At 44.8% G+C, this 16482-nt stretch overlaps 1 protein-coding gene across 1 annotated transcript in view; it reads right to left on the bottom strand.

Moving 5' to 3' along the window:
• The window catches only part of LOC108717263, a 33993-nt gene extending 20635 nt beyond the window's left edge, over window positions 1-13358 (bottom strand). Inside the window, exon 1 of the mRNA XM_018264137.2 lies at window positions 13097-13358. Coding sequence (XP_018119626.1) covers window positions 13097-13339 — 243 coding nt within the window. The 5' untranslated portion in view covers window positions 13340-13358. The remainder of the gene's footprint in view (window positions 1-13096) is intronic.
• Between the last annotated feature and the right edge of the window lie 3124 nt (window positions 13359-16482).

Raw genomic sequence — 16482 nt, 5'->3', positions numbered from 1 at the left:
TATCTCTCTCACACTCACCCCTGCCACTCCTATCACTCACACTCACCCCTGCCACTCCTATCTCTCTCACACTCACCCCTGCCACTCCTATCTCTCTCACACTCACCCCTGCCACTCTTATCTCTCTCACACTCACCCCTGCCACTCTTATCTCTCTCACACTCACCCCTGCCACTCTTATCTCTCTCACACTCACCCCTGCCACTCCTATCTCTCTCACACTCACCCCTGCCACTCTTATCTCTCTCACACTCACCCCTGCCACTCCTATCACTTCACACTCACCCCTGCCACTCCTATCTCTCTCACACTCACCCCTGCCACTCCTATCACTCACACTCACCCCTGCCACTCTTATCTCTCTCACACTCACCCCTGCCACTTCTTATCTCTCTCACACTCACCCCCTGCCACTCTTATCTCTCTCACACTCACCCCTGCCACTCTTATCTCTCTCACACTCACCCCTGCCACTCTTATCTCTCTCACACTCACCCCTGCCACTCCTATCTCTCTCACACTCACCCCTGCCACTCTTATCTCTCTCACACTCACCCCTGCCACTCCTATCACTCACACTCACCCCTGCCACTCCTATCTCTCTCACACTCACCCCTGCCACTCCTATCTCTCTCACACTCACCCCTGCCACTCTTATCTCTCTCACACTCACCCCTGCCACTCTTATCTCTCTCACACTCACCCCTGCCACTCCTATCTCTCTCACACTCACCCCTGCCACTCTTATCTCTCTCACACTCACCCCTGCCACTCCTATCACTCACACTCACCCCTGCCACTCCTATCTCTCTCACACTCACCCCTGCCACTCTTATCTCTCTCACACTCACCCCTGCCACTCCTATCACTCACACTCACCCCTGCCACTCCTATCTCTCTCACACTCACCCCTGCCACTCTTATCTCTCTCACACTCACCCCTGCCACTCCTATCACTCACACTCACCCCTGCCACTCCTATCTCTCTCACACTCACCCCTGCCACTCTTATCTCTCTCACACTCACCCCTGCCACTCTTATCTCTCTCACACTCACCCCTGCCACTCTTATCTCTCTCACACTCACCCCTGCCACTCCTATCTCTCTCACACTCACCCCTGCCACTCTTATCTCTCTCACACTCACCCCTGCCACTCCTATCACTCACACTCACCCCTGCCACTCTTATCTCTCTCACACTCACCCCTGCCACTCTTATCTCTCTCTCACACTCACCCCTGCCCACTCTTATCTCTCTCACACTCACCCCTGCCACTCCTATCTCTCTCTCACACTCACCCCTGCCACTCTTATCTCTCTCACACTCACCCCTGCCACTCCTATCACTCACACTCACCCCTGCCACTCCTATCTCTCTCCACTCACCCCTGCCACTCCTATCTCTCTCACACTGCCCACTCCCTAATCTCCTCCCTCCCCTGCCACTCTTATCTCTCTCTCACACTCACCCCTGCCACTCTTATCTCTCTCACACTCACCCCTGCCACTCCTATCTCTCTCTCACACTCACCCCTGCCACTCTTATCTCTCTCACACTCACCCCTGCCACTCCTATCACTCACACTCACCCCTGCCACTCCTATCTCTCTCTCACACTCACCCCTGCCACTCCTATCTCTCTCACACTCACCCCTGCCACTCTTATCTCTCTCTCACACTCACCCCTGCCACTCTTATCTCTCTCACACTCACCCCTGCCACTCCTATCTCTCTCTCACACTCACCCCTGCCACTCTTATCTCTCTCACACTCACCCCTGCCACTCCTATCACTCACACTCACCCCTGCCACTCCTATCTCTCTCTCACACTCACCCCTGCCACTCCTATTCTCTCTCACACTCACCCCTGCCACTCTTATCTCTCTCTCACACTCACCCCTGCCACTCTTATCTCTCTCACACTCACCCCTGCCACTCCTATCTCTCTCTCACACTCACCCCTGCCACTCTTATCTCTCTCACACTCACCCCTGCCACTCCTATCTCTCTCACACTCACCCCTGCCACTCCTATCACTCACACTCACCCCTGCCACTCCTATCTCTCTCTCACACTCACCCCTGCCACTCCTATCTCTCTCTCACACTCACCCCTGCCACTCTTATCTCTCTCACACTCACCCCTGCCACTCCTATCACTCACACTCACCCCTGCCACTCCTATCTCTCTCTCACACTCACCCCTGCCACTCCTATCTCTCTCACACTCACCCCTGCCACTCCTATCTCTCTCTCACACTCACCCCTGCCACTCTTATCTCTCTCACACTCACCCCTGCCACTCTTATCTCTCTCACACTCACCCCTGCCACTCCTATCTCTCTCACACTCACCCCTGCCACTCCTATCTCTCTCACACTCACCCCTGCCACTCCTATCTCTCTCTCACACTCACCCCTGCCACTCTTATCTCTCTCACACTCACCCCTGCCACTCCTATCACTCACACTCACCCCTGCCACTCCTATCTCTCTCTCACACTCACCCCTGCCACTCCTATCTCTCTCACACTCACCCCTGCCACTCTTATCTCTCTCACACTCACCCCTGCCACTCCTATCTCTCTCTCACACTCACCCCTGCCACTCTTATCTCTCTCACACTCACCCCTGCCACTCCTATCACTCACACTCACCCCTGCCACTCCTATCTCTCTCTCACACTCACCCCTGCCCACTCCTATCTCTCTCACACTCACTCCTGCCACTCCTATCTCTCTCTCACACTCACCCCTGCCACTCTTATCTCTCTCACACTCACCCCTGCCACTCTTATCTCTCTCACACTCACCCCTGCCACTCTTATCTCTCTCACACTCACCCCTGCCACTCTTATCTCTCTCACACTCACCCCTGCCACTCCTATCTCTCTCACACTCACCCCTGCCATAATAGAAAGTTGCCACTTCAAGCATTTACACCAACATCTCTAAAAAAGACATGCATGCAACTTTTAAAGCGCCCCCCATATTGAAATTGACCTAAACATAAGATTACTAGTGAATCTTCACTAGGCACAACTGAACGCTAACAAATATTCGCTATGAAATGCTCGCACTGAAAAAGTATCGCTAGCGAAAAGTCACCAGCGTTTGGCGCTGAGGACGCAACTTCAAATTTTAGTGAATTAGCGTAGTGGTAACAAATTTGAATACACTGCCTGATTAATGTTTGGTAAAAGTGGCAAATAAGCAAGTCATCCCAAGAAAACATCATATTTTTAGAAAACACACATTCTGCCAAATCTAAAATGTGTAAATGTATCTTTGTATGGCAAAGCAGCAACACTACCCTAAACTTTGTTTTTTTATATAATTTCTGAAAATCATCACAAAGTTTGCATTTTACCTCATTATATACCCCACATTTGTTACTTACTACTGAATAGTTTGATGCCTTAATGTATAGATTTACCAAACCATGTGGCATACAGAGACCCCCAAATTCAAATAGTACATATAAATTTTCACATGACACTGACTGTAACACTATAAGCACCCGGCACGTGTATTACTCTAGAAAACCATATATTTTCCGACAGTACACATTCCGACTAATCTAAAACGGGTAAATATGTCTTTCTACTACAAACTACCAAACTGCAAAGTTATGCTAAACATAATGCCCTTTATTAAATTTCTGAAAATCATCACAAAGCTTGCATTTTACCCCATTATTTACCCCACATTTCGTAACGTATCAGCATAGGGGCTGAACTACACGGTGCAACTTCTTCAGATCCGACACTCTAAGAGGAAGCGCATGCAACAAGACGGCTGCGCCGAATATATTGTAAGTAATAAAAATATCGCACCTACAAACTGCATGCATCCGACATGACTGTTTGATGCAATTGCCGCACGTTGCGTCTTCATTTGACAGTAATTGAATGCATGCAGTTTGAAGGTGCGATATTTCTATTACTTTCTGTACATTATATTTGGTGCATCCATCTTGTCGCATGCGCTTCCTCTCAGTGTGTCGGATCTGAAGAAGTTGCACTGTGTAGTTCAGTCCTAAAGCATCCTAAATATGAATGCCAGGGGTCTATGGAACAGGTTGATGCCCAATATGCATAGATTTACCAAACCATGTGGCGCACAGAGACCCCCAAATGGATGTATAGCAGACAAAATTTACATGAGCAAAATGAAGTAACAAAGAACAGTGGTAAATGCGATAAAATCACAAAATCAATAAAATCCAATACAACCACAAAAATCAATGCTTTTTTTTTTTTTCGCCTAGTGTAATCAGCAGTCATAATCACTTTGACTATTTAAGCATGGCCAAATATGTTTTATGGAAAGAAACAAGCGAACAACACCTATGCAGAGCTGAAAATGCAATAAAATAGCTTAACATGCAATAAAATGGCTATGCACACAATTGCGAAATAATCAGCAAAATAACATACAAAAGGTATTGTGCAGTACGGTACACTATTCACAAGGGCAATAAAAAAAATTGTAGCAGGAAAAAAAAATGATGCAATAAGAAAAAAAAGCCACAAAAGTGTGTGAACCCCCCGATCCCCAAAAATGTATGTGTGTCTAAGTGTGAATGTGTCAGTGTAATAAGTGTATGTTTGTGTGTAAGTATAACACTAAACTGGAAAACACATGACAATCTATTGGGGTTGCAGGAGGGGGTCCCACGAAGAGAAGGCAGATGTCTTCAGTGAAGATCCAGTGACCGGGTGGTGCTTAGGGTTGCCACCTTTACTGAAAAAAATTACCGGCCGGTGGGGGGGCGGGCACAAAAAGGGGCGGGCCATGATGCAAAATGGGGCGGGACTACGCATTGTGCCTCAAAAGGGGGCAGAGCATCATCATCCCGATGTCAAGAACACTGCAAAAAAGGTAAGTTCTGCGCAAATTGGGGGCAGGCCGAGGTCTTTTTTTAAAGGGTATTACAAATTACTGGCAACTGCACTGCCGGTAAATTTGTAATACCGGCCCCGGCCTTGGTAGGTGTTTTACCGGTAAAATACCGGCCGGGTGGCAACCCTAGTGGTGCTGCGGGTGGAGGTAGTGCAGGCAGCAGCAGGACACGTAGAATTCACGTGCTAGCTGCTACCTTGGGGCCCCTGAGCGATTGCGTCCTAAAGGCCTCTCAATACCACACTTTGCTTGTTGCCTAGCGGCAGGGGAACCAGCTGGGAGCAGTCCCCCCCTTCTGCAGCCTGCCTCCCCCCTGCAGCCATCACTAGAGTTGCCACCCGGCCGGTATTTTACCGGCCTAGCCGGTAAAACACCTGCCAAGGCCGGGGCCGGTATTACAAATTTACCGGCAATGCAATTGCCGGTAATTTGTAATACCCTTTAAAAAAAGCCCCTGGCCTGCCCCCAATTCGCAAAGATTGCAAAGAGCTTACCTTTTTTTCCAGCCCTGTGCAATGTTGCTCTGCCCCTTTTGCGGCACATCACGTAGCTCCACCCCCTTTTAACATCACAAACTGCCCCCTTTTGGTACCCGCCCCCCACTGGCCGGTAATTTTTTTTAATAAAGGTGGCAACCCTAGCCATCACCCCTACTGTAGCCAGCCCCCCTGCAGCCAGCCACCTCCTGCAGCCTGCCTCCCCCCTGCAGCCATCATCCCTTCTGTAGTCAGTCCCCTTCTGTAGCCAGCCCCCCTGCAGCCAGCCACCTCCTGCAGCCTCCACCCTGCAACCAGTCTCACCCACCTTCAGCCTGCCTCCCCCCTGCAGCAATCACCCCCCCCTGCAGCAGCCTTCTCTCCCCTGACTCATCCCCCCCCTGCAAGTCAGCCAACATCTTAGTTTTTACAAGTATTACTGAGTTACATGAAGACTTTTGCTCTCTGTCTGAAACTCGCCCCTACCTCCCAGAAACGAGGCATTAGGAAATAAAGGGGGACTTGGTATCAGTGTGTGAATCCAGCCGCACATTAGTCTGTATGTGACACTGAGACGCGAGTAGTGAATGTGCTGCTGCTCCAGTTTCATTTTGTGCTTATGTAACATTTGTGCGTCTCAGTGTCTCATACAGACTAATGCCAACAACTTGGTTTGTTAAGATCTTCCAGTTGCTTGGTGGATAGATGGGGAAGATTTAAATAATCTAAGAAGTCATTGCTGACATTAGGACTAGATCCAATAGAGGTGTAGAGAGATTCATAGTATTCCTTAAAAATATTTACTAGAATTTGGGGATTATTCGTAAGGGAGCCTTGTTTATCTTTAATTTTGATCAGAGTGGATTTCCTGTTCCAACATTTAGAAAGATTAATTAGTACGTTATTAGATTTGTTACTTAGATTAGCAAGCTTGGCTTTAGAATATTGGGCAAAGAGCGAGTCTCTTAAGGTTAGCCAAGGCTTCAGGGAGGCAGAGACTGTCTTATATTTGTTTTAATTTAATTGGGAGGGAAAGTTTTTTTAGATTAGTATAACAATCTTTTAGCTGGATACTTAGGGTAAGGCCACACTAAGCGATAGCGCGGCGATTTGACTCGCGGCGACTTTTCGCCGCGACTTTTAATCCACAATCGCTGGCGAAACTTTGGCGCTGGCGTCTATGGGGAATCGCGCAAAATCGCCAGCGTAAAAACACACGCGGCGATCTTTTTTCTATTGTCGCTCGAAATCGCCTAGCGAGGCGATTTCGAGCGACAATAGAAAAAAGATCGCCGCGTGTGTTTTTACGCAGCGATTCCCCATAGACGCCAGCGCCAAAGTTTCGCCAGCGATTGTGGATTAAAAGTCGCGATGAAAAGTCGCCGCGAGTCAAATCGCCGCGCTATCGCTTAGTGTGGCCTTACCCTTAGGGGCATGTTTACTAACATTGGAGATAAATATCTGGAGAGATTTCTGGGGATGTTGCCCATAGCAACCAATCAGATCTTTGCTTTTGTTTTCTAACTTGGCTGTGGCTGTTTAAATCTAATTGCTGATTGGTTGCCATGGGCAACATCTCCAGAAATCTCTCCAATGTTAGTAAACATGCCCCTTAGCCTCAAAAAGTTGTCATTAACTTTACGTATAAGGCGGGATTTATAGGCAGATATTTCCCCACGTATCACAGCTTTCCAAGTGTCCCAGAGGAGAGGGAGATTCTCAGAGTACTCACAATTTTCTGTCAAAAATATATCCCATCTGTCCGATAGCATTTTAATAAAATCAGGTTGTTCTGCAAGGGTAACGGGAAAAGACCATGGTACATAATCTTTATCACCTTTGGTAGTGAAAATTTGGGCAGAGATAGGAGCATGGTCAGAGTGAATAATAGGTCCTATGTCCACCGCAATTGTTTTTGCAATAACATTGTTTGAGACAAATACATAATCAATTCTGGTACCCACCAAGTATTGAGAAGAAAAGTGGGTAAAGTCTCTCTCTGTGGGATGTAACAACCTCCAGATGTCTGTCAAACGAGAAGAAGAAAGGAACCCCTCATTCCATTTAGATTTTTTCCTAGAATTGTTAATGTTGTTATCAGACCTATCTAAAGCCCATATATGGGTTTCATTGAAATCTCCTCCTAGAATAACATTAGAATGTGGGATTGAAGAAATTCTCTTCCTAAATCAACAAAAAAAACTTTCTTTAGTATGGTTCGGGGCATAAATAGAAATAAGGTGCCATAACTTATCATGGATTAATACTTCCGCATAGACAAATCTGCCTTGCTCATCTTTATGTGTTGAAAGAATTTGGGCGTTTAAGTTCCGGTGGAACAAAATTGCAACTCCCCCTTTTTTATTAATGGCCGGGGAGAAGGCCAACCCATTCTCTAAGCAGCAAGTTATTATCCCCCTCACTGAGGTGGGTTTCTTGTAAGAGGGCAATATCGCATTTCAATTTTTTGAGCCGATGTAGAATTTTTTTCCTCTTTATATAGTGATTACTACCATTAATGTTCCAAGAGACTAAATTTAGTGCCATTATGTTATCTGGGAAATTAGATTAAAGATGAGCTGACATGAGAAGTCACAATATGCTACATAAAATCTATGATCCACCACGCGAGAAAACAAACTAATAGCACTGAAGTGAAAGCTGAGTAAATATAAACAAATTCTTTTAGGTATTAAACAAAAGTTAGGTAACAGTAAAAAAATTCTTAAAATCACTCTAAGTGAAATAACAACTAAAATAAGTGATAACCAGAACCAATATTGCTCCATTATAGGGAAAGTTTAAAGGACCTCCTTTTTTCCCTAGGAGTAGAGGTCAACCAACCCTCTGAAAAGAGGAGTTGTACAGAGAGATAGAACCATTGACCAGCGTTCTAAGGCTTAAGATTTCAGCACATACCTGCATACATATTCTTCGGCACACCACTTACTTTTCTTTTTTTCTTTAGGGTGCATTCAACTCCTCCAGCTACTTCCAAGCCTGGTTTTCATACAACAATTCCCATAGGGAGGAAGCACACCAAACATATGATTTTGCCTTTTAGGACATTTATTCAGCAGTGTTGGTTGCCAACACTGCTGAATAAATGTCCTAAAAGGCAAAATCATATGTTTGGTGTGCTTCCTCCCTATGGGAATTAAGATTTCAGCACAACATCGTCTTCACTAGAGTTCAGCGGAGAACGACTTTTGTGGGAGATCGGAGATCTAGATCTTGATCGTTTCTTGTGGTCACGAGAAAAAGAGTGCTCCTTAGTAATTGATTGGGTCACTTGACGAGATCTCTCAAATCTATTTCCTTTGTGCTCTCTTTGCAGGAGAAATGATGGGTGATCCGGAATTGTGCTGATATTAGGGGAAAGTGAGTTGTTATTCTTATGTTTTACCAGTTGCTCCACAAACCGCTGAGCCTCTGACGAGACGCCAAAGATACGTGGACCAGAAGGCAGAAAATTTTTTAACTTTGAAGGATATAGTAAGGCAAAGTTTATGCCTAGTGATACCAGTTGTTGGCAAGAGTTGGAAAATTCCTTCCTTTTTTGTGATAAGAAAACTGAGTAGTCTTGAAAGATAAGAATTTTATTACCATCAAGTACAAGACCTTTGGATTTTTTGAATGCTTGAAAGAGAGCAATTTTTGTCAGAGTAGTCCAAGAATTTGACAATGACGACCCTAGGTCTGGTTTGATGAGAGTCCTTGAGTGGCCCAATCCTATGAAGTCTTTCAACTTTTAATGGGTGTGAATCCGACGGGATCCCAAGTTTTTGAGGGCTAATCTTAGTGACAATCTTAAATAAGGAGTCCATCTTATGAACTTCCGGAATCCCTATAATTCTCATGTTGTTGCGTCTTGAGCGATTTTCCAGATCGTCAACCTTCAGAAGGAGATCTTGAGTACCCTTTTCCAAAGATTCAATTTTCTTCTGTGCTCTATCTGTGTCATCATATAAAGAAGAAACTGAGGATTCCAGCTCTGAATTTTTTTTGAAACTATAGAGATTATCAAAAAAAGTATCTCCAAATTTGCACTCGGTATTTAGTCTATAATAATTTATTAATTAATTAATTTGTTCTCAAGGCTCCTGCTTCAGAATTCAAACCTCATACAGATTTACAAATTGATAATCTTTAATTCACACATACAAAAACACCTTTGGCAGTAAAATTTAAAATTTGATCAGTAATAACAAAGTATTAATCAAATATCATCAATTAGAATTCATGGATAGTAAATCAGTAATATAAGCATGTTATTAACTTGATTGAGATAATTAATGAGTATCCCCAAAAAAAAAAAAAAAAAAGACGAAAAAAAAAAAAAAGTCCAGCAAAGAGTTCAAATATTCTGTTAAAAGAATTTTCAAGGAGAATGTTGAGTTATTAGTATCATTACTTTTCCAGTATGTGGCTACAAAGTGTCAGGTACCTCCCCTGACTGCAAAAGATTTTTTTGAAACCAAGTCCACTTGTAACAAAGTATAGCGACTTGCAACAGAGTGTGGCAGTAACTGCTGTTTGTTGAAACAGTGTCCGATATTATTTCTTTAAAGTTCCCAATGAAACGAAAGATGCAATGCCTGTAACCCTTTCGGGTAACCAGACACTAATGCTATTGCGGGTATACGTTACCGCGTTGTATTGCAGTGAAGATCACTCGGTAAATGGCACCACCAGCCGCGCCGTTTAGATGCTGCTATAGGCCACCTCAGGACAAAAGCAACACGCGCCGCATCTCACTTCCAATCCGTCCCGCAGGGCGCCCGCATGCCCACCGACAGAGCTCCTCCAAGCTACAATCGCTAGGGTTCGCGGTCGCTCCAAGCAGTCTCTCCTCAATTGCCGATTGGAGTCATCTGTGAGTACTTTAAAGGCGCTGATTATGGGAACCATTAGCAGGGGAGGATTGACCTTCTCCTTGAAAAGCTACACGCCAACGCGCGTTTCACCGTCTCAGGCTTCGTCAGGGCGTGAATTTTTTTTGTCATGGCTACCCAGATGCTGTGAGATTTTGCTAATTTCTATTTGAAGTTTTGCTATAGCTTTATCAATTTATTGCTCAATGACTGGGTTCAATAGCCTTGCTACTTCAGAAGCAATTGAAGCGTGTTCTTGTACAGCAACTGAGTCTTGGGAAAGCATCTTCTGAGACTGGCACAAGATAAGCGAATTAGGGGCTAGTTGCTTTGCGTTCTTCTTACTCTGTTTTTCATACGTTTTACCCATGAACTTCCATGCCATCATAAGACGGGAACTAATGGGTAATAACTTTCAGAGACACCAGGTGAATTTACCCTTTTTTTTAATAGTCTTTTCTAGTTCTCTATTTTCTTTTCTAGTTTTCTATTTTTTTATTTGATTATTTTTCTGTTTTTATACTTTTCCTTTACTTTTTTGTTTGATTTTGTTTTAAAGGATGTGTTCTCCTGAGGAGTAAGGATTCCCTCAAATAGGAAAATAATGACCTCAATAAAGTTCAGGTTCTCCACACAGACACTATAGAACCAGTATTAAACAGATTTTAAAACTTTGGTGGGGTAACTGGGCCAACACAATAAGTGAATAGAAACTCCATCATGCAGATAAAAGAAACTGTAGCTTTGAATAAGTAGGTACCAGAGAGAAGATGGCGACGTTGCACTTGTCATTCACCACACACTTTGTGATGCTCAGCGTGACAGAAGTTTCTGCCTTGGCAACAGTTCACTTTGACGGCAGAGGTAAACTTTTATCTAACCTACGGTCTCAAAGCAGAGAAAGCCCTGAGGGAATTCTTAGCTGAATTACTTAGCCGCCCTTTGCCACGACCTTTACTTCAGGTCGCACTTTTTCACTTAGTGCCGCTTCACTGACTACAGCAGAGCTACTGCAGGAAGGCTCCGACCTTCCCTGAAGTCTCCACCCCTTCACCTCCTACGACTTTAAAGTTAAACTGCTAGAAAAAAGCAGAGGAGTATGGCAGATTTATAACGCTGGTCTGTGGAGCACTGCTCTTAAGCCTCCATTCCTGGAGGCGCCGAACCCAGAAGTCAAAATGATGTTTTAAAAGTCAGAGAAGTACTGAGGCTGACTACAGGGGGGTCTGGCTCAGTAGACAAAAGAATAAATCAGCAGGGCATGAAAAACGGAGCATTTGAAGCCATTGAGCAAGGGATCCTAGCTTCATATGGGGGCAAATTCACTAAGAATCGAAGTTGCGCCAGGCACAACTTCGCCGCACTTCGCCGCACTTCGCCAGGCGAATTTTCGCCAGCGCTACGCAAATTCACTAAAATCCGAAGTTGCGCACAGGGGTAGCGTAAGTTTGCGAAGTTGCGCTAGTGTTGATTCGCTAAGTAAAGCGAAGTTGCGCTAGCGAAGGCTAATTTGCATACGGCGCGAAATTCAAATTTCAATGGAGGAACACGTATCTGCACTACAAATGCCTAGAAAACCTTCAAATCTGCAAATAAAAATTTTATTTTGCCCTACACATGTGCCCACTGTCTAGGTAAGTTGCCATGAGTCAGGAAATGTAGGGGGAAGGAGGGGAGCCCCAAAAAATTTTCGATCTTTTTCAGCCTATCAGCCATCATGTAGAAAACACGCCAGCGTTTTTTGGGACTTAGAAAAAATTTTGACTTTTTTTGAAACAATCCCTATCTACTCTATTGCGCTTCGCCAGGTCTGAGGTGGCGAAGGAAGTCTGGCGTAAAAGGTAGCGTTCGCTACACTGCGCAAGTTAGTGAATTTGCGTAGTTTCGTCGCTAGCGAAAATTCGCCTGGCGTAAGGTTGCGAAGTAACACTAGTGAAACTACGCCAGCGTTCGTTAGTGAATTTGTGCAGTAGCGAAAATGCCAAACGCTAGCGAAATAATGCTAGCGTTCGGCGCTTCGCGCCTTAGTGAATTTACCCCTCAGAGACTCAGATGCCTGAGCTAGCCAGAGGCAGGTAGGAGAGAAGCGGCTGGCCTGGATTCACTAGAATGACTGCAATATTTAAAAAACTGTAAACATTTTTTAATACATTATATTTAGACATTTGACTAACTTCATGTAATGATTGTTTTTACCAATTTTTAATTTCGCGATAGTTCCCCTTTAATATATTAATAATGGGTTGAGTGCAGAGGACTCTTGTATTTGTCTGTGTGAATTTCGTGGTCACAACCTCATTGCACCCCCCCCAGCCAACTTTATGGCGTTAAAAAGGAGTTGTGAGCACAAATTGCCCTTGTTTGTTGTGATAAACACAAGTGTGAGTGTTATACAGGTGCCTCCTGAGTAAAACATCAGCCAAGTAGAAAGAATTAATGACAGGTAATTAGCGGTGACACATTTGCAGCCAGAGGCAACATCAGAAGCAATTGTACCTAATGACACCCCGAGTTTAACAGGTAAAATATTAAACCTTCCCTATTACTAGACACACACAGACAGGTGCTGGAAATAGACAGTGATTTAAAGTTACTGACACCCGAGGGAGCCCTCACCTCTATGTCCCAGTGTCACCACTATAATTCCAGCCTCTCTATATGACAGTTGTGGAGTCTGATTGGCAGCAGCTCCAGCACGTGACACTGATGATTGGGGGGATCAGATGGAGCAGTAGATCTTGGCTGGGGACACTCACCTGTCTCTTCCCCTGAGGGAGCAGTGGGGTCGGGAGGGGTCGGTGGGACACTGGAACAGAAAGGACAGAGGGTCGGTGCCACTTACCAGTTCCTGGGTCCAGACTGTATAGTGAGCGGATCCATTGGGCTGCACCGGGCACGTAACGAGCTCTTCTTCTTCTTCTTCTCCTCCACGGGAGTCTGCGAGTAGCGAGGGGTCGTTGAGCAGTGAGGGGTCGGTGAGCAGTGAAGGGTCGGAGCTGCAGGGTTGAGGTGGACTCATATTGAAATCACTCGCTCCCCGTGGTTTATCCTCGGGCAGAAAGGATTCAGTATGAGGAGGAGACATAACCTGAAGCAACTGGTTGTATTGTGTCCAGTAAAGAAGTAGTGCCAACAGGGAGAAACGCCAACCCACGTGGTGACTCACAAACCCTTTCTTTCCCGGCTGCTGTTATAGTTCTAGTTAAAGTCAACAGGTATTTGTTGCAGTTCCACAGTCCTGAGCTGTGACTTACACAGAGCAAATGTATTTATTCAATAAGAACAAAGTGCAGTGAGGTCTCAAGTGCCAATATTCCATATATTTCCATGTGACCCAATACACTTGTCAGTCTCACTATTACCCCTGCAGGTAATTCATGATTCAGTCAATGACTAGAAGCAGGGCCGCAATCAGGGGGGCACAGGGGGCAGGGCCGCAATCAGGGGGGCACAGGGGGTACTACTGTATAGGGCTCGGGCTTAAAAGGGGGCCCGGCTGTGCTGGACCATACTGGGAATATTCAAGAAGCAACGCGTCTCTGCTTTACCTCACACGTTCCACCCTGAGCCAAACAGCCAGACGGGTTAATGAAGCGTTTAACCCTTCCGAGCCACAAACATCGCAAACGCTCCAGGCTCCGTAGGTCAGCCAATGTGATGTCAGTGACACAAGCCTCTACGTCACCAATTCTAAGAATCCACCCCTTTAGCTTCAAAATATTCTTTCTATGTGTCTTGCCCTTAGCTAGGGTGGCACCAATTGTGTAGTGTCGCTTGTTTACCACAAAAAGATCAGGTCACATTATTAGACAAAAGTGGCCAACTCTGAGTCAGCTAAACTCAGTGTAAAGAAAATAATCCTTTTGCAAGGCTAGCCTACGTCAGGCAATAATAAAGTCACAAAAGGATATATTAAGGTCTTGAGTAGTCTGCTACTTCTGCCGGTTTCAGAAATGTCTGTTCTCCTTCAGACTTGCAATCGATATTTGTCAGAATTGTAGAGGAAACCAGCGCTCGTAGCACGAAGTTTTGGACAAGGGGAGAATGACAAAAATAGTAATATAGTGTAGTACTTCTTATGGTATGACACACCGCTTAGTGCATAGGCAAAACTGAAATCTTTTATAGGTGCCTTTAACCCTCTACTCATCCACACTGTGCACTTTCTGCAACGCCACTTCCCAGCATGCGGTGTGTGAAGAATCAATGGTGGGGTACTTACAAACGTTTAAACGGAATAATTGCGTTATAATAATACTTCACTGGGTCGATGGTCTAACCTTTCCAGGTCCTATGGTTCTATAAAGAGGTACTCGACATAGTGTAAAACCGTAAAGAAAATTTATTTGGTCACAGAACGATTAAAATTGCACTCACAATGTTCTTAGTAAAATACGCATAAATAGTTAAAAGTCACCGTCTCTCTGGTTCCCTGGGTCTCACTTGCGGTTTGTAAAGATGATATTTAGCCGGCGTCTTCCCGCCTCGTGTTCCCTGGGCTCCTACTGATGACGTATCTGCCCGACGCGTTTCGTCTTATACGACTTTCTCAAGGAAGTAGATAGTTGTGGCATAATTATAATCTAGTGGTAGATTTTCCAGTAGAAATGCAACTTGTGTGGCAATGGCTGATTCCCAGGCTGTTCCACACAGTCCTGTTCTGTGTATTGTGTCACACACACTCGGCTCCCCAGTCCCCCTGCAGACTGCGAGCTGTCACCGCTCACACAAATCCTCATAATCACATTCACACAGACAACACGCTGAGTAATTTGGAGCAGCCAGGGAGGGAGGAGGCAACATAGTATGAAAAGAAGGCGCACACCCTAATAATGCACTACAGGGTGCTGATCCAAAGGTTACTCCCCACAAGAGTCTCCATACAATGTACAAATGCAAAGGACTGGATAGCACACCTGATTTCAAAAAAGCAAAAATTAATTTATTATACACAAAAAGAAACTAACACAAAAAAAAGGAAAATTTACAAAACAAAAACATAATGAGCCCAACGCGTTTCGACCTTAAGGGTCTTCATCAGGGGCACAAAAAATTAACAAAAATCAAAAAAGGCAGGAGGGAGCAGCTGAAAAGTAAGTGGCTTTTCCTCCCGGCAAAAAATTGCTGGCCATGTAATTGCCTACAGGACCGCCATCAGAAATCACAGGGCCCCATACGACAAAATTTCCTGGGCCCCCTGGGCTGCGCCCACTGCAAGCCCCACCTACATGTCCTCCTTCCCCACCCCACAGGTCCGCCTCCCACCTAAAAAAAACAAAAAAAAATATTGGTGGCTAGTGTTCCCACATGTTAATAAAAAGATATTGGCGGTCAGGGCCCCCCATAAAAAAACATTTGTGGCCAGTGCCCCACCCCATTAAAAAATATTGGTGACTAGGACCCCACATGAGAAAAAAAAATTGGTGGCCAGACCCCCCCCCACATTATAAGAAAATTGGTGGCCAGGGCCCCTTAAACGTCCATGCCTTCCCGAAGTCAACAGACGGGGGGCCCGGCTAATCAAGTAAGTGTGGCCAGGCCGGGCCCCCTTACCCTCGGGGGCCCCCTACAACTCTCCCCCCCTGTCCCCCCCTGATGGCTGCACAAAAATTTGCCAAACACCGAAGGCTAGTATAGCGGGGATTTCCCCTGCACGTTTATTTCGTCAAGTGAAGTAACGTTTCGGGGGCGTGCCCCTTCATCAGACATGCAGAAGCACTCTCAATCAGTGTTTAAAAACCTATATTGATTAACATAATTAATACAATGAACCAGTATGTAAGTGAATAATACTTAATTAAGCAAATACATTGTGAACAGTATTTTTTAAAAAAATACACAGTGAACAGTTTTTTATAAAAACTTTAAGACATTGTAAGAGCTTAATAAAAAAGCTTCATAAAAAGTTAAAAAACTTTCGAAAAATTTGTTTTTAGAAAAAAGATTTTTTATGAAAAACGATTTATAACCAATTAAATCAGTGTTAGTCCCAATCTCCAAGTGGTGAAAGTCCCCTTTTATGCTAGTTCAATCCGTACGAAAAAGATTCAAAAATGTGCAAAAATTGTTTTTTGATATTAGGTCAATAGATACAAAAATGTAAGGTCCATAAACCTAGTGAATAGGGAAAAACACAAATACAGTTGTGTGTACTGCACAAAAACAATTATAAGGTATAAATAGACCCAATTTACATTACTATCTTACCCTATCCGTAAGCTGTCCCTG

The sequence above is a fragment of the Xenopus laevis genome, chromosome 5L (assembly GCF_017654675.1).
Source record: "Xenopus laevis strain J_2021 chromosome 5L, Xenopus_laevis_v10.1, whole genome shotgun sequence".
NCBI lineage: Eukaryota > Metazoa > Chordata > Amphibia > Anura > Pipidae > Xenopus > Xenopus laevis.
This window is presented reverse-complemented; position numbering and strand designations above follow the sequence as displayed.